Below are 24,839 nucleotides of genomic sequence, written 5' to 3'. Positions count from 1 at the left end.
CATAGCTGTGGATGTGACCACAGGAGAGCTCACAAAGTCCAGAAACAAAAGCACCTTCTCCTTCCTGCATCCAGTCAATTCTGCTCCTTCAGGAGTCACCAGCTGCCCTGAGCACACCACAAACTGCTCAGAACAATTTTTGGGCCCTCTCTGAGTCTCTGGAAAGTACCTGCACTATCACTGGCTGTTTCTGCAAACAGATCTATACCAAGTCCTGTGTCTTTACTTGACTTCAGGTCTTTCTGCCAACACAGCAAATTTGGGCTCCCATTGCATAGGTGAAGGCAACTGAAACTTGTTCATTCTGTCATAGCAGGAGTTCAGCTATTCCTCAGCAAAGCATAGCATGAGGAAAGGGAAAAATGTGCAGTTGCCCAAATGCAGGATTCTGCAGAGCCTGCACGTGGGGTGAGATGCTCCTGTGGGACACGACCCTGTGACAACTTTTAGCAAACCTGTCACAATGTCACCCAGCTGATACCTGAGTGAAAATATTACTCCAGCATTGATTCACAACCATGAGGGGCACAGCACTCTGCTGTCTGCAGCCAGCTCTGTGGGTTTTGCCTGGGTCTGTCCCCTCCCTACCCAAGGGACAGAAGCCAGCAGTGTCACTAGTGCCTGTTGGCAGTGATGAGCACGGGGTGCAGTGAGTTTCCACCTTTGTGCTGTGTTTCAGCATTGACCTTGGCCAGACTCCTGTCTGATCACTGCAGTCTGTTCACCAGCCCTGTTTGATACATGTGGGAACCACTGAGGAAAGGTGAAGTGACACATGCAGTGCTGCTGGTGAAAGATCTCTTTGAACCCTGGAGCTCTGGCTGCCTGGAACTATGCTCTGCTCACCAAAATCCATCCAGATACAGCACCCAATAGATGATGTTTCCATGGCCCAAACACTCCCCTGCATTCCAACTAATTTCTAATACCCCCTCTGAAATAATTTCTTACTGTTTTCTTCATTGTTTTCTAAAAATAGATTTCTTTTTCCTACATACCTGGCTGTTTGATTTTTTGATTTTAGCAACCTCCTCAAAACCCAGGACCCTGAGAAATCCTGAGAAATCAGGTTTCCAGCACAGATGCTGCAGAGAGCAGTGGTTTTCAGGGCTGTTCCTCTGTTATTAACAAGAATTGGGAGGCTGGACTGTATCACATTGTGCTGAGAATACAAAGTGAGAAATGAAAGGAGAAAGAGCAGCTTGTGTGAGAGCCCTTTCATTCAAAAGGGAAGAGTGAACCACGGTGAACACCTTCAACACAGCCATGATGTGAAATCCTGAGGCCACCAATTAGCCTGGGCATGGGGGGAGGGAGGAGCAGAGCAGGCAGGACTACAGTCCAGTGCACCAGCAGGTGCATTCCCAACAGCCCCCAAAGAAGAGGGCTCCTGGGTAAAACACAGCCTAATGACCATTATTTCCAAGAACACTAGTAACTTATCTGTAAACATCACTCCCCCAACCAGGCATTAGCTGAAAAAAAAGAAGCTTTGGGGAGAGATAGTAATTACATAGCTCTCAACAGCTGGACTTTGATCATAATTACAGTGCCTTTTTCATCTTACATTAGTGGCTTTCAGCTGCAGCTAGGTGGGCACTTCTTGGAAGGTGGAAATCCCGCCTGTTTCAGATAATCAGCTCTTTTTATGACTCAGAGCTGACCTGGGTTTTCTGCAGCACAGGATGAGCTCCCACAGTACCATCCAAGGCAGTAATTCATGGGGGTCAGTGACCTGGCATTTCAGTGCAGGTGCTTCTGTCATTACAGCAGCACTTCCCAAGTCCCAGAGCCAGAGCACTGAGTGTGCGTATTCCTGATTTCAAGTATTTCCCTTTACAAGGGAAGTAGAAGGAGAAAGACTTTGAGGTCTGCTGAATTTTAGCATCTCTCAGCTCTTTCTGTTTAAGAAGAAGAAAGATGGGCAGACTCAGGATACACCTGTCCAAACAACCTCACTTCAGTCACAACCTACATTTGCATCCTTCACTTCTGCAAAAGGATGCACATCCCCTTCTCAGCACCCTCTGTTCCTTTGCCCCTCCGTCAGCTGGGCTGCAGCTCCAGCACTGAACTCCAGCACGCAGCAATGAGTGGGGTTGTGAAGGAGGAGGCTGCTGCCCTGTGACCCAGCTGAGTTCCCTGTGATTTTTTGTGATGCTTTGCTTTGATACCCACATTTACAAATAATTTAATAGCCTAAATGTGAGAGCTGGGCTATTGAGACAGAGACTGAAGTGGGCTAAACAATCACACACAGCTGTTTTTCCTCATCTGTGGCACTGTATTTCTGTGTTCTATGGATATATCCTTTCACAGTGTCATGTGAAATGACAGGCATAAAGCACATGAGCATCATAAAGGCACATTAGCTAATGCTCCTCAGTGTGCTCTACATTCACCTCCTGACAGAGGAAATGTTTGAGCTGGCTCCCACGTGTCCTCCTGCTGGACACCCCCAAACTGAAGAGATAAGTAGATGAAGCAACAGCAGAGGGTAAATCAAAGCCACGAATCATAGAGTTAACTAGTGTTTATAACTTCTTCTCCCTCCACACCAAACTACAGGGAAATCTGTGTGGCATGCATCCCTCCCAGCAGTTTAACAGGGTTTAAAACACTTTTCACTATTGGTTTTTTGCCAGCATACCTCAACGTTATCAGTTTGCTGGTTAGATAATTACTAGATGTAATTTTAAAATTGCAAAGAAGCACACTGGTATTAACTAAATAAAGTATTTTGGCCACATCAAAGCAGAAGTGTTTCAAACTGTGTAAAATAATTGCAATTCTGAAACTGTTGAATTTTGTTAAAGCAGTCAGAGAAATGTCACATAACACATTATGAATATGCAACTAATGGAGCTTAAAGATGAAGACCATCTATGTCTCAGACTGAGAAAAGTATCTTTGGGATCAGCTTTGAGCTGATTTTGACCTGTGGCAGAGCACAGTCCCTAACAATTGAACAAATGCCACTCTTGGCTCATGTAAACAGACATGCATAACAGCTGAGACATGAGACACTCTAAGCTATATCTCAAACAGGTTTTATGACTGAGGGGTGTCACAAATTCTGTCTGTCCTGAGGCTTTCCACACTGCAATGGTCACTTAAAAACTCATCATGCTGCTCAGGCATGTGGTGAGAAGCAGCGTTTCTGCTCTAAGGCCTGACTTGCTGGATTAGGCAGATTTGTAGGGGTTGAAAGGCTAATTTTAAAAGTTCTACCAAATACAGCCAATGGATTCTTTTTCATTCATGCTCCAGGTGAATTTTTTGCCTGAGCCACAGTGCCAATTTTCAGAACCTGTTATTTGGCATGAGGTGGGATACAAACTGGCAGGAGCTGACAGGCTGGGAAGCTGTCCCAGAGCTCAGGTACACTTCCCAGTGCATCTTCTCACTTTCTAATGTCAGGGTGTTTTCCCTTTTTTCCTTTTTCTTCATTTTTAGTTTTGGAATTTGCCTGGCTGGGGCTTCTAGCCATGGAAACATTAATGTGCTAAAAACTCCACAGCTGCCAGCCCAAACCCACCTTGCTGGGCAGGCACTGCTCTGGTGCTGCTTTCTTGTGAATCTCACACTTTCTGTTGGCCACAGGCACATCCCTGCTGGGGTCAGCAGGGCTGGGTGGATTTGCAGGAGGTCAGAGCGTGGCTGCATGTGCCTGGCCAGCCCTGGGCTGGTGTTGTGGAAGGTCTCCCTGGGGAATCCAATACCCCGGCTTCATTCCATCTTCCCGTGCCCCGGCAGCGCTGCCAAGGACCGTGCGCTATTTCCCAGCCTCTCTCCTTTCCCTCTGCTGGCCCCAAACGCGGCCCCTCCTCACTGCCAGGTCTCCACTCTCCTCCCCAGGACCTTCACACAGCAGTGGCACCAAACACCCGGATTGGGGGGCGATAAAAGCCCCCACAACGCTTGTAACACAGCACAACAGTGGGGAAAAAGCCCAGAGATCACCCAGCTGCCTGCAATGCCACGGGCTGGGTGATGGTGGCCAAACCCTTTCTCCAACACAGAGCTATGCAGCAGGGTAGCCTTCCCCAGCATGCTGTGGAGGATGCAGAGTTAATAGTTAACTCTTCCAGGGATTAATGCCTCAGTGAGACACCAGCCAGGGCTTTTACAAAACACAGACAGAAACCAGTCTTATAAAGGAGCTCAACAAGTGACTGTGCCCAGAGGATTTCACCTCTCCGAACTTTACGACTGGAAAAATACCATCTACATGTCATTTGCATGCTTAAATATAGTATCTTCTATTGGGAGAAACAAACAAACCGACAATGTGATACTGTGACACCTCGTGTGGACATGCTCTTTTATCTGCTGGAAAGTTATAAAACTCGGCGTAACAACAAAGCTAAAATAAGAGTGGTTGTCAGGCTCTGACGCTGGCTGTTAGACAGAAGGAAAAAATATTCCTGGAAAATTGCTCTCTCTTAGAAGGCCACTTTTTCTTCTCTGAATCTTTTAAATTAATTATTTATCCTTTAAATTCCAAAATCTCAGGGCTCAATAGTTCAGCTCGTGGTTATTCCCAGAAGTTTTTTCACTTAAAGAAACAAACAAACACACACCAGAAACCTAAATCCATTCCTGTACTACCCAAAGCACAGTGTAACCTTCTGCTCCAAAGCACCGGCGAAAGATACTATCAGCCTTTGTGTTATTTATCATATATTTTTTTCCCCTCTAATGCCAAAGAGGAAAAGGGGATATCTTAAACGGATGCCTATAATTAAACAGTAACCTGTTAGAAAGCCAAAAATAATAATAAGCTCCACTGAGCATGAAGAGAGCGGCACATTTTTTCCGCGTGCAGCCCAGCTGCCGGCGGCCGATAGCAGGAAAGTTAACGATTATCAGGAGGCTGAGATCAAAGCTGCGATAGCGGGGTTACGTCACGCTCGCACTCACCGCGGGATGCAGGGATCAGGGTAGTACGGCAAGGTGCTGAAAGGTGCTGCTTCAAAATTCATTTCCTTCCAGCCCCTCCTTGGGGACAAACTGGAATAAAATAAATAAATAGATATAAAGCCAGCAGGCTAAAAGCAATAAGGTCAAGTGGTACACGAGGTACAACTTTAGAGATTTATTTTACACTTGCTGATGGGTGGGATCTGCCAGGGGCTTGGCCAATGGGATTCATCCAGTTACCCGAGCATCACCACCACTCCCTCCTCGCCAGCTGGGCATCTTCTGCACAGATATTTTCCCCTCCTCTCAACATCCTTAATAAACTTTGGTGTACGCTGGCCACACTTGTTGTTGGGAGCTCATCTGGGGCTTCTCTGAACTTCTGATCTCGCCGGTCATTGGTTGCCTTCCCGCCTGACTTCACAGTTTAATTTTGGCAGCTCTTGCAATTTTACAAACTGCTGTGGCCGCTGGTCATCCTCGTCTCCAGATGGCCGGAGTTTCCTCTGCTGGGTGCAGCGCCTGTGCTGAATTTCATCCTCCTTTAAAAGCTTCCCTTGTCAGCTCTGGGGTTAGTACCTGCTTATAGCTGCCTGGGGAAATTTTCAGTCTCCCTCCCACCATACACAGTTCACACAGTCTGTTGTGGTCACAGTTTCAAAACGGAATGACAAAATACGGGGAAATTCCTCAATTAAAAATAACTTTTTTTTAAACTTTTGCCTCTCTGCCTCCCCTTCCTGCCCTCCTCCCTGCAAGAAAGCTATCAGATATATTTGTTAATATTTCCCTTTATAGCTTTTCATTTTTACCAAAAAAAGTGAGATGCTACAGAAATCTTGCATTGTTCTGGTGTCCTCTAAATAACATATACATTTTCCACATTAAAAAACCCCAATATTTTCAATGATTTTGAGGAGAAAGTAAAAGTAAGAAAACAGAAATCACATCTTTGTCAGACATTAAAGCTTAGAGAAACAAGAGTGAAATCCACCAAAACAAACTACCAAAGATGAAAAGCAGATCTGATTTTCCTGAAGAAGCAAGAAAGGATGGCTTTAATTCTCTCCCCACCACCTCTTTTTCTTTTTTTCTACTCTCTTTTGAGTCACACAGAAAGTAATTCAGGAAAGCAACCTGTTTTGTCCCCCTGTTTTTTCCCCCTCCATGATTTATCCAAATAGTACAGGCTGTAAACCTATCCTGGTTTTGTGGGTTTGGAGAATGAATGAAATATGAATCAGGAGCTAAATTAAAATGGATTCCAGCAGGAAAAAAATAGCACCCGCATATCTGTGCACCAGAGGGATTGCATCTTCAAGCAGACCTATATGTTTGTGTGGACGAGGAGAAGTATAAGGGACTGCCCTTTGGCTCACCTATAGTGCATATTTTGTGCCAGTGTCAGCACTAATTCCAGCCATCCCTGGAGCAAAAGCCAGGAACCCTCTGAGATGGCAGCAATTGCCTCTTATTTTCCCCCTCTGTGTTTTCCTTGTAGGAAATGTTGGTTCAAAGAATGTCACGTGGAAACATTTTCTTTGCTGCCTGTGCCAGGGTGGCAGGAGAGTTATTTCAGACTTGACATTCTCCACCCACACTCAGCCTGATAGCTTCTAACATCTGTGAATTGTGAATCCTGTAAACTCGCAGGGCTGATCCCCAGCCAAGTCCAAGCAGCTTTAACTAAGTGGCACTCACCAAGGAAGAGAGGCTGGAAGTGAAGGATATGTTTATTAACTGGAGTTAAGGGCTCCCTACTGCTGGACACTGCTTCCCCTGCCTGGCCCAGGGAAGAACAGTAATTTCAAACACATATTCTCTCATAGGCTGAACCCTGGAATAAACATCAAACCTTTTAGCTTGTGTTATTGGGGAAGAGGTATGGGAAGTTCCAAATCTGCTGGGGAGGAGAGAGAATGATTCACAGCAGGGTTTGCACACACACAAAGCAGCCCAGAGAAAGCTTCAGAGTGGCTGCATCCTCTTCTGCTGCTGAAATTAGGGCTGTGGGCGAATACCTCCAGGAAATGGGCAAGGGGGGCCACACCAACTCATGGTCCACACACTGCCAGCCTGGCTCTGGTCTAGGCCTTGAGCATCCACCCTTAACCACAGACATAGCAAGGAAGAGCTCTCCCTGCCCAGACCATTTGAGCAAGAGCTTTGGTTCGTGCTCTCTTACTCCAGGACGTGGTTTCAATCTGCACCCATGCATCTGGGTATGGATAACCAACCATGCATGCAGGCAGCAGGCTGGGCTCTGGACCCACTGCTGAGACCTCGTGCTTGCTCCTGGAGAAACACCAGAAGCTGCTTGGATTTTGTCTACCATGCCCATGGTGGGATCAGCTGTTACCTCCTCAAGCCTGACTTCATGGAAGAGTGGTCATGCATTGTGTGCTCTCCAAACAGCCTGGAAAATTTTGTCTCTTCTCATAGATTTCAACCTAAAAGGCAAAAGAAATGTCATGAGAAAAGTGCTGTTCTTGTGAAATCCTGTTCTACTTCTTCATGGGAGCTGGAGAACAGTCTCTCCCCAAATGTCCTGGGTGCAATGGCCAATGCTTTGGGAGCAGGGAATAACTCCCACCTGGAGACAGACCCTCTTCTGATTTTGGCCAGTCTCCTCACCCAGCACGTGCCCAGATCACACATCCCAAGGGCTTTGTGAAGTAAAACTGGCAGCTCCTGACATTGCTGCTGCTGGGCTAGCCCCTGTCTCCGAGGGTGGAGCTGCCCTCTGGTTTTACAGCTCTGCACAGCCTTGGTACCCCAGGCACAGTAAATACAAGTCTGTTACAGCCCAAACCCAGAATCCTGTGGTTCCTGTTTGCAGTGCTGCACAAGTCTTGCAGTGCTGCAGTTAAGAAGTGGTAGTCTCCAGCTAGCAATTCACAGCAAAAAAATAACTTCTCCTGAAAAAAAAAAAGTTAAAAGAGCAGCACCACATAAATCTGATGAGGAATAGTGGCTTGTAGCAGGGCTCTCTTCTCACTCACAAGTCACTGATGAGAAATATTTCTAGCAAGGACATGTCCACAAAAACTTCAAAAGGGGTCACCAACTGCCTAAGACCTGTACCACCCCTTGTGCCAGAGGTTGGGTAAATGCAAATTGCTCATGGTTTGGTTTTCTTTGGCAGTGCACACACCAGCTTTTCCCAGAGATTTGGACATTTTCAGCTTCCCACAGAGATCTGGACATGTTCTGAGGTAGCTCAGAATGCCTATCTTTTGCTTTACTCAGCTGGAAAACAGAGCCATGAAAATCCAGTGGCAGTAGTGTACAAAGGCCCCCTGCAAAAGCAGAGAGTGTCCTGATTTCTCTCCTGCAACCCAAACAGCCTTCCCCCCTGCTGCTCACAGCCAACAACACATAGCTATGGGTTGATCGACCAGGAATTTGGGCAGGGATATTCACCAGTGCAGTGAGGTTGCATGCAGCTCCTCTCAGCTGCATGGCACGTTGCATAGCACAGTCAGCAGTGGAAACACAAGCACAGGGTGTGTGCCTGTGTGAATTGCCAGTGCCCCTTGCATAGCTGGGAGGCTCTCGGGGCTCCGTGGTATTTGGCCAAGTTCATTTGCACTGCCTTAAAGGAAACCTACTGGGAGATGGAGCCCGAGACATTTGAGAGTTGGGGATTTCAGAGGGGGGTCTGAGCAAGTACACGAGGACTAGTACACTTAATTTAGGAAGAAATGATCTAGGGAGAAATTATTTACCTTAGGAAGAAATTCTTTGCTGTGTGGGTGATGAGGCAGTGGAACAGGTTGCCCAGAGAAGCTGTGGACAGCCCATCCCTGCAAGTGCTCAAGGCCAGACAGGTTGCTCTGAGCAACCTGTTCTAGTGCAAGGTGTCCCTTCCCCACACAAGGGGCTCGGATGACCACTCAAGGTCCTTTCCAACCCAATCCAGTCCACGGCTCTGTGACCCTGGGAGCACAGGCAAGGGGGAGCTCCTTTCAGTGGCAGACCTCAAGAGGAAAAGGGGCCGGTGACACCCTCGGTGCCTGCTGCCGGCCAGGAGCGTGCGGCCGATGGATGTGCGGGCTGCAGGCACGCGTCCCGCAGGAAGCCGGGCTGCCGGGGATCTGTCTGGACAGCGGATTTACAGCCAGCCCGCGGTGCTCCGGCGGGCAGGCAGCGCACCAAGCATGTGTGTAGGTGGGCAGGAATGCAGTGCTTCGCTCCGCTCCGCCGCTTCCACGTCTGCGACAGACGAAGAGCCAGGAAACAGCTGTGGAACACTCTCCCGTTACCCCTCCGTGCACCCGCTCCCGCCTTAAGCTGTCGCTGAAATGACCGGGAGATTATCTTTTAGCAGAGGCAAACATTTATATCCCCGGCAGGAGACTGCGGGGGATTTACGATGGTCCCCGCACCGCCACCCAAGGTCAGGATGCCTGTGAGCAGCCCCGCTCCTGAAAAGGGCACAAGAGAGAGGCAGTTCCCTGACATCTCTGCGCCTCCAGTCCTGTTCCGTGGCTCCGGGGACCTCGGAACCACTTGGAGCTGAAGAAGACAGGAAGATGCTTTGCTCTGAGCCACCTTTGAAACTGCTGGCTTCAGGATTTGCCTGAAATCAGACCCACCCTTTATGCCAGGGGATGAAACGATTCATTCACAGCTTGGGGTTTCCAGGGGAGTGGTTGTGGTCCTTTGTTGGTTTGTTTAGAATTTTTTTTTTTTTTTTTTTTTTGTTAGTTTAAAATTAATTTCTTTTAAGAGCGAGTCTGTGGGATATTTGGGGATTTTTTTTTTTTGTTAGAAAAAATTGAAGAGAAGGAAATAATTCCCTCCTACCATCAAAAAAATATTTTTAGCTTGGCTATCCAAGGGAACAGAAAGCCACATCAGCATGCCTTTTGAGCACATTTTTCAATTTTAACTAAATATTAGGGATGTTTAAAGGTTTCAAAGGAATTAAGGTTTTAGGAGTTTTATGAACAGAAGTAAAAAAAGACAACTATTCAGTAACTCCAGTAAAGGGAAAAAGGAAACAGGAGTATGACCCTCACAGGATCTGGAGGATCTACCGGAATGCTGTGGTGGTGGGAAAAGCTTCCTTAAGAATTCAGATTTTGCCTCAAGCTAATTTCTGATCCCAGTGCTTCAGAAGTGTCAATTTTCTGGCTTTTTTTCAAGCCTTCCCCCCTTCACCTTCCATATTGAGAGACAAGGGATGGAAGGAGAGCAAACTTAAAAAATAAATTAATAAATAAAACCACCACAATTCCTCACAGGATCCTGCCCGTTCCCCCCAGCACCTTTGTCCCTGGTGCAAACACAAAGCAGTAAAGAAGGGCACTCATACCCCAGGCCCCCATTCTGGCACTGCCCTACCTGGGGAGCACAGACCTGCTGGTGGGGCCTGAGGGACTGAGCCCAGGCAGCAGCTCCCCACACCTGTGCAACATCTGGGCAGGTCATGCTTGGTCACCGATGGCCAAGTGTGGCCCAGGACTGATGACAGTCCAGTGAGCCAGAAGTCCAGCATAGCCCCACAGGCACATCTAGAGAGAAGATGGTAAAAGTACCACTCCCCACATCCTTCTCCTGGACATCTCAGTGCCAACAACTGTGGGCTTTAAAATACACACCAGCTTCAAGTGCTATCTCCATGTGAATACCACACACCTGGAGCTCTGCACAATCCTCATGCTGGCCATCAACTGCTTAGGCAGAGTTAGGAGGAAACAAAGGACAGTGCACTGTTCCAGCCCTGCTCAACAGGTCAATGGGAACTGCTTTCAGAGCTGTCTGGTTGCCTTTGCTGTCTCCTGTGTCACAGCTGCAGTGTCAGAGCATCATCCACTCACAGCAAAGGTCAGTATAGTTTGCAGGGATAACAGATATTTTCATGAGGCACAAATCACTTCTTGAGTGTTTGTCCCCAGGATCTTGTCTCAGCAGAAGCTCAGATGACAGGGGCTGGAAGACTGACTGTCTCAGAGAGAAAAAGCTCAAGTCTTCCATGTTCTCATACCTCACCATCACCTACTTTGCAGCTTTTTCAGGGCATGCCCTAGTTCTCTGCTTGAGCAATCCTGAAACTATTAATACTTTTAAGTAACCCAGAACAACTACAACAGGAGTTTCCCACTGCCTCCCTTTCTACTCCAACCCCACAGCTTCTAGCAAAGCTCTTTTTACTCTTTTCCAGTTCTCCCACATGCTTATGGAGACTTCCAGCTCCCACGGGACACTGAGTGGCATCCTTTGCTTGCTCTAGGCTTTCCCATCTTCTAAGTCCCAGGGCAGAGACTGGTTCTAGGAGAAAGCCCAGAGCACCCATCTCAGCAGGTTAATTCAGCTGTGCTCTGGGCTTCCTGCAAGCGCCAACTCCTTGTGTTTCCACGGGATTGGGCCAAGCCAAAAAGTTTGCCTGAGGCTGGCTTCACTTCTAATCCATCAGTCTCTTTATCTCGCTGACCCCCCCATCAAGGTCCTCAGAGGTGTAGTTTCCTATGTCACAGTCTGTTGGTTAAACCTCAGTACAGCCATGGATGTCCCCTCTCCCGGAGACATTCCCACCACTGAGGGCCACACTGTGTCTTCTTTCTCCAAAACTGGGGGCAGCAGAAAGTCTTGACCCTTGTTTTCAATCTGGAAGGAGATGGCATAGGAGCAGACTTGAAGCTGAACATGTGTTTTGGAAGCTGCAGTCTCCGTTTTTTCCCCTTTGAAGAGACATCAAACAAAACTAACTATAAGGGTAATAGCATCAGTGAAGAGCAGATATGAGCACTGGAGAGGTTTTTTTCCACTGGTATTAAACCGGGCACTTCTCCCTATGAAGAGGGAGCAGAGGGAAGCAGGTCTAAGAGACCAAATTTGGAATATTGCTCCATCTCCCTCACCAAGGCTTATGGTTATTCAGGCACACGTGGAAGAAGGCAAAACACAGAGCAGCGACTACAGTGATAAATCAGAAGCAAGGCCAAAAGGAGGCTCTCTCAGCTCTGGCCCCAGAAGAGTCTGTCCTCGAGAGCTGTCAGGCCACTGTGCAACTCCCACGGGAAACTCCTGCCACCCGAGGCAGGAGGGAGGGAATTTCCCTGCCTGACGTCAGCGCAGCTGCGCCACATCTCCAGGCTGTGTTCAGAGACACTGCGGGGCCACAGCCCGGCCCAAAGTGGGTCTGGAGGCCAGAGCACCCCAGGACAGGTGGCAGCACCCTGCCATGGGTTCAGGATTGCATATCAAAGGGGTGGCAGGGGCTGTGTAGGTGGAAGGCTTGGTCTCCCCATTCAGCTGCCACACGACATGTCTGGCATTCTGGCAAGAGCTGTGCCACAAATACACACAGCGTCATCACACTCTGTAGGGTCAAGCCCAGGTTGGGGACAGGAACCTCAGTGACCACATCCCTGGTGGGTGAAGGTCTGCCCCAGCCCTGCTGTGTGGGGGAGGGGGTAGGGAAGGAGGGCGGGACTGGGAGCTCCTTGCAATTTCCCATCAGTTTTCTAGCCCAGGCTCACGCTCATCCTCTCACCACAGACCCATCCCAAAGTTTTCTCACGCTCTGCTCATATCTTCCAGGTGTTCACATCAGAAGCCTCAGAGGCTGGTTCATGGAATTCCAGGGTATCAGCTTCTGAAGTGCTGGTGACAGGCAGCAGCACCAGCCCAGCAGCAAATGAAAGAAGAAGCTTCCTCTACGTGAAGCAAAGCAAAAGATTTGCTGAATCAAGTTGTCTGTGTGGAGAGATTGACTCAGAGAGAAAGTTTCTAACAAGGAGAGCATTTACTGTCAGCCTCGATGGAAGACACAGAAATGCAGTAAACCAAGTTTATTGCTGCATCACTCATCTTTCACAGCCTCTGACTCTTCCTCGTGAGTCAGAGCTGAGCTGGACTGTAGCAACGTCATGTTGCTATCAACCCTGCTGTTCCTGCACCTTCCCATCTCCTGCCTGTTCTACAAAAGTAGAAACCTCTCTGCCCTTTTGGCGGCTGCAGAAAATAAATCCTCAATGCAAAAGCATTGGTCTCAAAAGAATTTCTCATTTCCAAACAGGATACAACAAAAACTCACTGCTTGGCTGGCAGAGCCCTAGTTCCCAGCATTAAGGCTATACCTCTCCTGCAATCCAAGGTGCAAGCACAGCTCCTGCAGGCATACCTGAACTAATGGGATTAAAGCCAGTTCAAGAACAGTAGCAATTAAAACAAAAATCCCTAAAGCATTAACCACTAGCGATGGAAGCCCTGGTTGCAAACATGCACATCCTCTGCTAAAGCCTGCACTTCCACAGCTCCCCACCAGCAGTACCCAGCTCACCATTAAGGTGGGTGTGTTCACATAGGTAGCAATTTCCCTCCTGTCTGTGCTGGAGATAGAGCCCAAGAATGCCTGCAGTTAGGACACAGGTCCTTTTCCAGGCTTACAGTTTGAACAACACTAGGGGTGAGATGTGCTTAACTCTGCTCGTTAACTCTCCATCCTCCTCAGGATGGAGCACAAAATCCACTTAATCAGTGACAGTGCAGTACATGGGCATAAAATAAGAGTTTGGTGTCCCTTAAGTTAATAAAACCTTCTTTCCTGTCTCAGAGCAAAGCTGAGGAAAGCTGAAGAGCCAGTGTTTCATGCCTTTGTGGAGAAGATAACAACTAAAAGAGAATCTCTTGCGTTACCCCCATCCGTGTGCTTTGATGTTAATAACCATACATGCATCCCTGAAAAACACAAAGCCTCACATGTGATATGATCAAATCTTTGCACCTCACTTTTTCCAAAGTGAAACAATTTCTGCAGTGACTCAGTCTAAGCACGTCATACATTGCACTCTTGTAGTAGGCAAAAGATAACTCCCTGTCCCAAACTCCCAGCTCAGCCTTCAGCTTTTCAAAGCAGGGTAATTTTCCCACGGCCACGGGATGGCAGAAGCCAGTATTGCTCATCCTTGGGAGGTGAAGCTGCCAGAAGTGACACCATCGGTAACACAGCTAAAACCAGAGGTACCCACACACAGGTAATCCTACATTTGAGGAGCCCAGTCCCTCCTTCTAAAGGGATCAAATCTCCCCCAGGCAGCAACGCTGTGGGCAGACTGAGAACCAATAGTTGGTTTTTCAACAATCAGAACAATCAGCCTCTCAAAAACTTCGGCAGTGCTGCCTGATCCGAGGCAGAGCCCTGCAGGAAAGGGAGTGCGCGTAACAGTGCCATCTGTTGATCCCTGTCACCGGGGATCCCTGTCACCGGTGATCCCTGCCCACCTGCCCATGGCATTATTGACAGCTGGGCAGTGGCACCCAAAACTCCTGGTACCAGTGGGACTGGCTCCAATGTGCTCCACAGACCCTTTACTGCCAAGTCTCATTGCTGTTGTCTTGTGGGGTAACAGGTCATAAACACTCCTGAGCAGGGATGAGGGTGAAGGAGGATGCTTTTTGTTCTCCCTGCATATTGGCTTTCCTAGGAAGTCCTGCAGACGTGAGTTTTAGAGAAACTGAGCTAGGTCCTTCTGTTCCCCATCCTATTGCCATTCATCAAAAGGCTGCATGAGCCAAATCCTGCCTTTTGTAGTGGCCATTAACTTTCCTACCTCTTTCCAGGAGGCTGCTCCAGATTCACTTAGAGACCATGGTCTGTGTGGGTGTGAAAGCAGAGGTCAGCTCTGTCTTGCAGGAGCGCACTAGCCCTGAAGAGCAAGGGTATTTTAGCCCTAGGTCCACATTTTATTCCTGCCTTTTTTTTTTTTTTTTTTTTTTTTTTTTTTTTTTTTTTTTTTTTTTTTTTTTTTTTTTTGTGGTGGTTTTGTTTGATTTTTTTCCCAGGTCACCCCTCCTAAGAGTAGAGCTCCAAAGCATGGCACAGGTTGGTCAAACAGCATCAGTTCAGAAACCTTAACACCACCCGCCTCCTGCTCAAGGATTCCCAGCAATAACTCCACTAAACCTAGCATCTCTTACAAGTCCTGTGGAGCCCAGACAGAATACACACAACTCCTGCACCAAAATCTGCTGTAGCTCAAAACAGCACTGAGGGACAACCAAAATGCAAGGGATGCTGATTAGCCACCAAGCATGTATGGGCTGTCTGCATGCCTACAATCCACAATAAATATCAAATAATTGGCATTCCCTGTTCCCTTCATGCTCACTATCAAAGAGATGCCACCCAGGTCCTCCAGGGACAGATTCTGAAAGAGCAGTGGCCACTCAAGGCTGATGACAGCTTTGAGAAAAACCTGTCACTTCACACTGCGCTTTCCAGCCTGCTGCTAATGGAGGAGGGGACACCTGTCAAACCTCTCAGGCAGCTGTAGCCCCAGCAAGTGCATCATTAATGGACCAATGGATGTCCCCATATCCCAAGGAGATACAGTTGAATCTTTCCAGTAAGTTTTCTCAGAAGATGAGGAAGGAGAATGCTCACGGGGTCTTTTCTCTGATATTTTCTCCAGTGTCAAGAACGGTCCAGAACTGTTCATGTTCTTCTTCTGGGAGACCTGGCTTCACATACCTCTAGCAGGATGTATTATAGACCTCCCTCTGCTCCAATAAGAGTAGGGTGCAAAAAAACAACCCCAAACATATAAACAATTTCCAGAGTCTACAAAGCTCACAGTAACACCACTCCATGTTTCTTTGCCTGATGCTAACTCTTAATCTGGTCTCCTGCCTCTCAGGACATGAGAAGCTTATTCAATTGCTTCCAGTTCTCACATCATGAGGTCTCTGTTAGAAAGTGGTGTTAAAAGTGATTTAAATGATGTTTCTGAAAGCTCCTTTAAAAACAGATTTATAAATAAAATATGTTCCTGTGTAAGAGCACCTAATTAATGCCTCTTTCCAAATACCTTAACCTGAAGCATGGGCAATTGATGACTAGGCAGACAGGTTTTAAGAAAGTCTCTTCTAAAGCAAATTGCAACACGCAGATTCTGTGTTGTTAAAATAATTCACATGCCTTTTTCACACATGATTTCAAGTTACTAAGGTAGGCAAGACCACACAATATAACTTAATACATAGCAATCAAAAATTTCCACACCATCCTTTAATATGAAGCCATGTCCCTATGGAATAAGTGATGCAACAGACTTTCGCTGAAGTCCCAGTCCCTACAATTGAAGCTTAAGCCCAGCAAAGAAAGAATTAAAATTCTTTGGTTGCTGCTGAATCACCAACTGCATTGGGTTATTTTCCTGTGCATTAGACTTTAATTATAACTAAGCTTTAGCCATCTGTTCTACTCCCTAATTACAGATGCAACAAATATTTCACAATTCTAACCGTTAAAGAGATCTAAGAAAGCTCCATCTATGGTGTGCAAGGTTGGCTTCACTGGGGCCCTTTGCACTCCTTTTTAAGCACTGGGGAAGAGGAGAGGATCCTCTGCACATGAAGCAGATCCTGTTATTAATTGAGGCCTTTGCTATGTCACACCTCTTGGAAGGACAGTAACTTTCCCTGTGCCAGGGCACAGAGGGCCACGGCAGTGCTGTGTGCTGGTGGCCTCTAACCCAGATGTTCCTGTCCCACAAGGACTTGCAAGAAAGATGAGCAATTCAGAACAGCTGATGCATCAGCAGTTACAGCATTGGTAAAGGACTGAATTCTGGGTTTTCTTTGGTGTGGATGCTAAAGGTGCTTCAACCCCAGCTCCTGGCTCCTCTTGCTGTCGCTGTTCTCACACCACACACATCCTACTAGGGTAAGTCCCTGCAAGTGCTTCAGCTTTATGACTTCATGGGCCAGTTTCTCATCCACATGAAGAAAGGTGGAACTTCAGACATCATACTGTGTTCAGCAGCATCTGAAGGCAAAGCCCCCACTGTGTTCTATGCCTGCTGCAACAATAATTATCTCAGCAGAGAAGAGGGTTGGATGAAGACATGATAGCACCCCAACCATCCAGAGCAGCATATCTGGCCTAGCTGGGAGCATGGTTACCCACTCTCCCTGCACAGCTGGGGTAGGCTGTTGGATAGCCCAGGAGGAGAAGCTTGCTGCAGGCTCTGGAGCCTCTCAGCCACCTTCCCCACAGCTCTGCTCACTGTCACAAGACACTGCTGCAGTTGTCTGAGTTGCCACCACCACACTGCCCTGTCCTGAACCCTGCCCTGTCCAGAGCCTCAAGCACACTCGTAGCTGTAGGGTTGTGCTTGTGCCTCCACCAACCACCTGGACAACTGCCCAGTGTTTTGTAATTGCACACGCCGCCACTGACCTCAGCAATCCCTTCACCAGTCATAGTCAGATGCCTGCTGAGCTCCAGAGCTGTTATTCATCACAAAAAGATTTGGTTTCACAGCAGCTGCCTGCAACTGTGTCCATGCCCAGTTGTGGAAAGGAGAGCACGTCCTCCCCAGGTACATGCCATGGGCTACTTTTTGTTTGTGTGCATGTCTGGGGAAAGCACAGACAAAGAGGATAGGAGAAGAAAAGGTTGAATTCACAGAGCTGACGTGTGAATGTTTATATTTGTTAGTGTACCAGAAAGAACATAGCTTTTTAGACAAAAGAGAAAGCTAAGAAAGGGTAGAGTAACCCAGGAGCTCATACAGTTTCCATGGTGGGATTTCACACAGTTATATTTAAATTATCTCATCTCCTACATCCACAGTAAGTATATTTCAAATTATATCCAGTGGTTTCTCACCACAATTATATGTAAGACCCTCTTTACATTTCTAACATTTAGGTATACACCCAGACTTTCATTCTGAATGTAATGTTAAATTGAATTTTTAAAAAGTAATCAACCAACACTCCTCTGCTGTGCTTTGACAAGGACCCAAAACCACCACGTTTCTTGTGGTTTTCTTCTAAAATCATTATGACAGGGCTGAGTGGAATCACGAGGCAGGTTTGCTGAGTGGTTTGGTTCTGAGAATATAATAGAGTCCAGAGTCAAAGTATTTATCTCTGACATCAGGGCAAGGGATCACAGTGTTTCTGTGGGTATTCATTACCATGTGCTTGCATGTCCTAGCCTCTGGGTGATTATATATCACACAAGGTGATAACATGCACACTGAGAATAACCCTGCAGGAGACACTATGCATGAAAAGAAGACACTCTCCATGATGACTTCCTTGAAGTTGGTCCTAGAGCCAGAAAATCCTGCTCTGTCATTCCAGTTCAACTTTAGGCCATAAGGAAAGCAACAGCAGAATAATATCAGTTGCTTCAGCCTCAAGGAAGAAGCAGAACAAAGTCTAGCATTCTCCAAAGACCTCCTAAAGCTTTCCAGAGCCATATGTGGAGTTATGCCCTTGGGCAAAGCGAAGTCTTATTTATCTCTGCAAAGATCCTGGAAGCTGGTGTCTTCCCTTTCTGCCACAGAGGTCTGTTTGGTTTGAACTTTGGTGTTGCATTCAGGAACTATTTGAGAAATTACCAGAGCCAAAAGAAGCCCATGGATAAGAGTGCAACTTGAAGATCAAAACCTAAATATAAGCATCAGAGGTTTAAATGATCCAAAACCAATATAAACAGGACACATGGATCCAGGTTTAGGCTGAAATTGTCCTTATTCTAGTCACAAAAGAATTCTCAAGTAAGGTTTTTGCCACTGGGATATTGTTTTGAGTTTAATTAACAGGCTCCAGCTGTATCTTTTCTTTTTTTTTTGTATTTTTCCACTTTTCATGCCCTGGGGAGTGTTCAGCAAGCAAGCAGCCTGGGGAGCAGGTATGCAGAAATCCCTCTTAGCACAGGAGTCAGAGCTGTGAGCAACTTTCCCTTTGCTGAGCCTGACATGGACTGTGAGGAAATGCCTGCAAGGAAGCCAGATGAGGGGATCTGCTTAAGGAGATTAAATAATTCACTGTGGCATTTTTCAAGAGCTAAGTTAAAAGGGAATCAATCTCTTCATTTATCCCCCCTCCCCCTTGCTTACAAGGATAAAAACCTGCATTTCTTCCCACACATCATCAATTTTATTCAATATGATTTCTGTTCCTGATCTCCCTTTACTGCACCCCTGAGCCAGCCAGGTCTGTACTGCAAAGCCCAAGAGAGGAGGGAGCAGCACAGGGGAAGACAGGAGCCCAAAGAGGAGCTGCGTGCTTTGAGTCAGATGTGTGTTCTTACTCACAGATATAGCACAAATTCTGATCAAACCCCTGGATTTTCCCCACCCACCACCCCATGTTCACTGAACATCCCAAGCAATAAATTCAACACGTCCCTCTGGGAGATGAAGTTATGCTCCCTGCATAGCAAGGACAGCTGCACTGCACTGAGCATACACTCACAATGTAGAATTATATTGATTTTGGCTGATCTCAACACTGTTGACCTCAAGATGTGTGATACCAGATGAAGATTAATGGTGAGGAATCTGGATGGATCAGCTACTAGATCCTGTAGACAAATTTGCCATGTCTGTGAGACATGTATGTTGAGTTGTCCTGCTGGTCTCTGAGCAAACCCACGGCAAGCTCACCCCAGCCAGGTAAGATTAGCTCAGGACCCAAAGCTGTGCAGTTATTTCAGTCTGGCTGAGACCCCAGACCAATGTACCCAGCACCAACATGGCCATGCCTCAGTCTAGTGCTGGCTTTGGTCCAGGCCAAAGAAGGGCTCACATCTGTCTGCAAACACTGCATTGCTATCCTCCCCATCCAGCCGGGTCTGATCCTGCAGGGCTCTGTGCCCCATCATCTCAGTTCAGAACAGCCATAGGCTGTAGGAGAAACTCCTGCACTTCACAATGGTCAAGAACTGTGCAAGCCAGGCTGCTGAAACCACTCAGCAGATTCAGGCTGTCCTTAGGTAATGCAGCTGACCAAAAGCAAGTTATTTGCAGGTAAACAAGTCATTCTGCTTGCAGCAGCAGAAAGCATCACAAATATGCAAGTTACAGTAACTTTCCAGAAAAGGAGAGGGAGGAATAGGTGGAGACCTGCTCAGAGGTGATTAAGTGGATAGAGTCATATGCCCTAACCACAGTGCACCTGCTCCCAGGCTCTCCTGCTCCAGCCCTCGGCACCCTCACCTCACCCTCCCGCACTGCCACATCAGTGTAAGCCCAGTGCACCTCTCTGTGCCTGAGGCAGCTCAGGAATTCCCAGCAGTGTAGGAACAGGAGGAGGGAGAGAGGCAGGGCTGGGATAGGGAGCTGGAAAGGGTAAGAGAAAGGCCAAAGAGCCCTGCGGTCACTGCTTGTTTGCCACGTGGAAAGGATCAAAGGAACAGCCCCTTTCTGCAAACATCCCCTGCCCTGCAAGAGCCATATGGGCCAAGGTTTCCTGCAGCAGGCACACAGCTGGTGTGGCCACCAGCATGGCTTTCTTGGGCTCCAGTCTCAATGAAAAGGAGAGCAACTTTGCCAGGACTGCCTTGCATTTTGGCAGCCACCTAACGCAGGCGACTGGCTGTGGTTAAAGAGTGCCCTACAGGCAAGAGCACCAGATGCCTCTTGTGGGGAATTTCTGAAGAAAATCCAAGAGGTTTGGACCATCTAAAAGTGTAGAAAGAATTTCATAAGCTTAGGAAAAAATTAATGACTCTGTCAGGAGAAGCAGCCCTTAAGCAATGAAAGATAAAAAAGCATGATTGTAGCAAACTGTATTCAGCACAGACAGACCCCAGCAAAGAGGATAGGCTGGAGTCCCAAAGTTTAAGGCTGTAGGGATTCTCTGATGATGTGTTTGAGTACAGGTTTCCTCCAAAGTTGAATATGTAGCTGTAGAAACTAGGGCTGGCAGAAATGGTTTGACCTGTTTGCACTACAAGTCTGAAATATGTGCCATTCTGCAGCAGCCCTCTGGAAGAGGTTTTGCTACAATCTTGAAAAAACATTGGAACATGAGAATGGATCTCCAAAGATATGGATGGGAGGAAAAAATAAAAAATCAGTCTAGAGATGTGGCAGGGTGGTATCCTGGCAGGGATACACTCTCATTGCCCTAGTGTCTATGTATTGTCAATATGAACTATTCCTTTTCTTTCTGATAAAGTCAGGTCACCAAGAAGTTACAATTTTCTTTTTTTTTTTTTTTTTTTTTTTTTTGATTAATGGGTTGAGCTGAGGTCAGAAGTTTTAGTACATACACTATGTCAATGGCTTGAACTGATCATACAGCCATGATCTGGTACCAACCCACAGCCTTCAAAGACTGAGCTTTTGCAACAAAGAACATGTGCACATGGAAGAAAACTCTTCTGAATATCACCTGGTTTCCTTGCAGACTCATACAGATGTACAACCCAGGTATAGATGATGTGCATAAATGTGCAGTGAGGTGAAAAAGAGAGCCCACAAAATAGTCAGGATGAGGATGGTCCTCAGAAAAATTAAAGTTGTTCTCATCTAAGTGCTAACTCAGCTGCCAGTGACCATGAACCTTTGTCTTGAGCATCACAAATGAAAAAAGATTCATCAAGGGCATGCTGAGAAATGCTGGGCTCAAACACCAAGTTTGCTTTCTAATGGAAATGACCTGCTAGATATTGAACATTGTGGGTTATTTGCTGGTGCCAATGGGGAACAAGTCACACAAGATTAATTCATAAACATCAGAACTCAAAATATTAATTCTTGGCTTGCAAATGAATGTCACTTCAATTAAGGAGATGCTGCCTTGTGCTTGCAAACATTGGAGCCCCTGAGGCTTTTATGGGCATGAGGATCAAAACAGCCAAGCTGTTCTGATCCAGTGCAGTGGTACACACAGCACCACTACAAATGAAAGAAAATGGGCAAAAAAAAAATCTCCTTGTTCAAGAACCAGGCAGCTGAATATTGTGGTGTGACCATGCTGCTCTGGTAGAACCAGGTGAGGATAAACCACATGAAAGACAACTTGTCCACACTGGAAAGCCAGCTGGAGCTGGTGTTGAGAAATGCTGTCACCTGCCACTCTGCAGAGGATCCCAGTTGGCCACTTTGTTCCTGAGCAAAAGTAGCTTTAGCTCTGGGAAGTTCAAAGATATCTCATCATCCTGGGCAGCTTGTCTTCTGCTCTCTACCCATGATCCATGACTTGGACAAAGTCTATCGTTCTAAAGCAAGATAATTATACCCAACATCATTAGCAACAAAACAATTAATTCCTAATTCCATAGTGCTTATACAAAGAAGATGAAAATAAGAAGGAGAACAAACCCTTTGCAAATGCAGCAGGGCATTGACTGTCTGCATATGCCTCACTTAATTACCTATTCCAAAGGAACAAAGCGTCTTTCATACTGTGACTCCAAAAATTAATTAGTCTCAGATCTCATTAAATAAAGATCCAGTTCGACTCTAATTAAATTAGGCTGCCTTTGACAATCAGCTGCAGTCTAGCTATTGAAGGCAGCAAGCTCCTTTTCCTCACATCTCTCCCAGGTGTCAGCAGAGGCAGGGATGCTGGCAGCATCTGCAGCGCCGGCTCTGCCACCAAGCATGGGGCAGAACCAGGGTGCCCCTGGGCCTTGGGGGTAAGCTGGCACACAGGAAACCTCTCAGACTTCAGGTCCTCTGTTTCAAGAACTAATGTCTCAGGGAGAACCAGCTTCTCTGCAGCCAGACAACATTCAGCATTGTATTTCAGCACGTTCTGGTTTTTGTCATGGCTGTGTTCAGCCCCAGATGTTCCACATAACCCTGCAAACTCCCTCTGACTGCTGGAGCAGACTCAGCCTGGGCTCAATATTTGTTCTCTTCATGATTTCCCAAGGACAAACACAAGGCAAAGATTAATGTTCTGGGCTTCAGCTAGAGGATGAAGGACAAGAAGAAGATACAGTTTCTTCAAAACAAAAAAAGAGGGAGGTTGAAGTATATTATATCACCCTCTCCCCACTGATGCTGACAGAAAATTTGCTCTCTGAGGGCTGAACCCAGCTTTCAACGCAGGCTTCCTTCAGCACCACTTGGGAATGGTGGGATCTCAACCACAGCATAATCTTTCCTGCTGAGCTGGTGCCTTGCAAATCTCATTATCCTGCAGCTGATACAGGACAATTCACCTCCCACATTTTCTGCTATTCTGTCAGACCCTGAAGAGAAGCTTAAGGGAGAGGGACCAGGCTCATCCTTGGGTTAAAGTCGTGGGTTACAGCACACCAGCCTCACCAGGACCCTACCTGCAGCACTTTATCATTCTTTAATGTTTTCCAACTTTCAGAAGCCAAAATAGTCAGAGTCAAGTCAGAGATTTAATGTTGCATTGAATAACCCAGTCATATATCTTTCATTAAGTCCCTAATTTTAAACTGGAAGGAGCTTTTTGTACTCACAGCTTCCTCTAGTTACAAGTTACACCATGTAATGGCTTAGAGTGACAAGAGCAACTCTGATAGGAGGAAAGAAATGCACAGCTGCAATTGCAAGCTCTCTCCTTTGCATTGTTCTGCACTTCACAGCCACCAATCTACTTTTATGCTCCAGCTTCTGAGAGAAAGTGAGCAGGAAGCATCTGGATAACCTTCTCCGTGTCACTCACTAGTTAGTGGACTCCTCTTCCCCTTTCCCTCACTTTTTTGAGGCTGGAATTATCACTTCCTTAGTGTCTCTTTTATCAGAACTGCTTCATGTCTTTACTCATCAATCGATTCTTTTGAATCTTGACTAAATTACCAGAAACCTAAATGTTTCCCAAAAATTCACTGGGAAATATAATGAGCAAGAAACTCAGGGTAACTGCTCCACCTAAATAGCTTTTACTCCTATAACAATTTACATCTCCCAAGAGGAGGAAAATTTATGGAGGCAAGGAGATTATAACTGTGAATAGATCAACAGTGACAAACCACAGATAAGCATTTCTGAGAATTTGCATAATAATCTGTGTGTCAATGAGCTGTCAATAAAACCTGACTGAATGGTAACCTTGTAAAACAAAGTCCAACTCTTCAGCAAATACCTACATGAACTTTTCCAGGCAGCATCATTATCCACTTTAATCTGAAATATCACCTCTGCAAAAGACCACATGGAGCTCTCCTTGTGCCTTCATCCCTGCAAGGTGGCTATTAGGTGACAGCCAGTGTCCTTACTCATGCAGTAAATGCCTGCTCCAGCAGAAAGGCAAATGGACCTGCTGATTCCTCTCCTCATTTCCCAGGCAAGCATTGCAGCTCCCAACCCCACCAAACATCCATGCTCAGATCTGTGGAAACTTGTAGTGTTCCAACAAGTTCAAGTTACCCTGAACTCCCTGCAATCCGAGAGCTCCCCAAGTGCCCCCACATTAAGGAGATTACACAAAAATGTGAAATGCTCCAGTCATTTGAAATTGCCATGTGATCAGCACAGAGTAAAGGGACATTACTGGACTGCTTTGGATGGTTCTGTAAAGCCTTGTAGCTTGGGATTCAAGCAGCACTGGGAGATGCACACACATCCCTTAAGAGGTATCAGGCAGAGATGGAAAGGGGCAAAGAAGAGCTGTAGTGGGGCCTTGGCTCAGATAAGATCTGTATGCCAACCACATCCAGATGCTCTTCTTACCTGGTAAGCTCTTCTTACTTGGTAAGGCCTTCTAGGAATCAGTGAATGAAAACCATTCTGTGTAGGGGAGATATGTGGTGGTGCTGGGGAACAGGACAGGAAATGCAAGCCACTAGAGAGGGGCAGACCTGCAAGAACTGAGCCATTTTCTCAAGCACAAGAAAAAGAAGCATGTGTTCTAGTTTGCATCCCTACAGCACAGAAACCTCCAGAGAAGAGTTAAGGTGTCTTTCTTCAGGGTCTGGTGCACTGTGGCAGTGTCTGAATGCTTGGTTCCCATTTCTCCTCACAAAGGTTTCAGCAGAAGGTGGTACTGTCTTTGCAAGAAAGCTTTAAAGAAGATTGTAATAACATGCTTTTCCTCCCTCTGCCTTTACAACTTCCCTACTTTCCTTTTGGAACTGGTTAGTTCCCACTGCTGCTGACGGATGCTCAGGAAAATTCCCAGTTCTTACAAATTTTATGCCGCCTGGTGATTAGGTAGGTAGAAAACATGAGTGCCCTATG

The 24,839-nt window shown here is 46.6% G+C and overlaps 1 protein-coding gene and 1 long non-coding RNA gene across 2 annotated transcripts in view; both read right to left on the bottom strand.

Moving 5' to 3' along the window:
- The window catches only part of LOC108961900 (tumor protein 63-like), a 32,427-nt gene extending 27,407 nt beyond the window's left edge, over nucleotides 1-5,020 (bottom strand). The window contains exon 1 of the mRNA XM_018913325.3: nucleotides 4,924-5,020. Within this exon, the coding sequence (XP_018768870.3) occupies nucleotides 4,924-4,985 (62 nt within the window). The 5' untranslated portion in view covers nucleotides 4,986-5,020. The remainder of the gene's footprint in view (nucleotides 1-4,923) is intronic.
- A 2,230-nt stretch (nucleotides 5,021-7,250) lies between these two features.
- LOC127059935 (uncharacterized) overlaps nucleotides 7,251-24,839 on the bottom strand; it is a 64,788-nt gene continuing 47,199 nt past the window's right edge. Inside the window, exon 3 of the long non-coding RNA XR_007778291.1 lies at nucleotides 7,251-7,373. This is a non-coding gene — a long non-coding RNA (uncharacterized LOC127059935). The remainder of the gene's footprint in view (nucleotides 7,374-24,839) is intronic.

Source organism: Serinus canaria, chromosome 9 (assembly GCF_022539315.1).
Source record: "Serinus canaria isolate serCan28SL12 chromosome 9, serCan2020, whole genome shotgun sequence".
In the NCBI taxonomy this organism is placed as follows: Eukaryota; Metazoa; Chordata; class Aves; order Passeriformes; family Fringillidae; genus Serinus; species Serinus canaria.
This window is presented reverse-complemented; position numbering and strand designations above follow the sequence as displayed.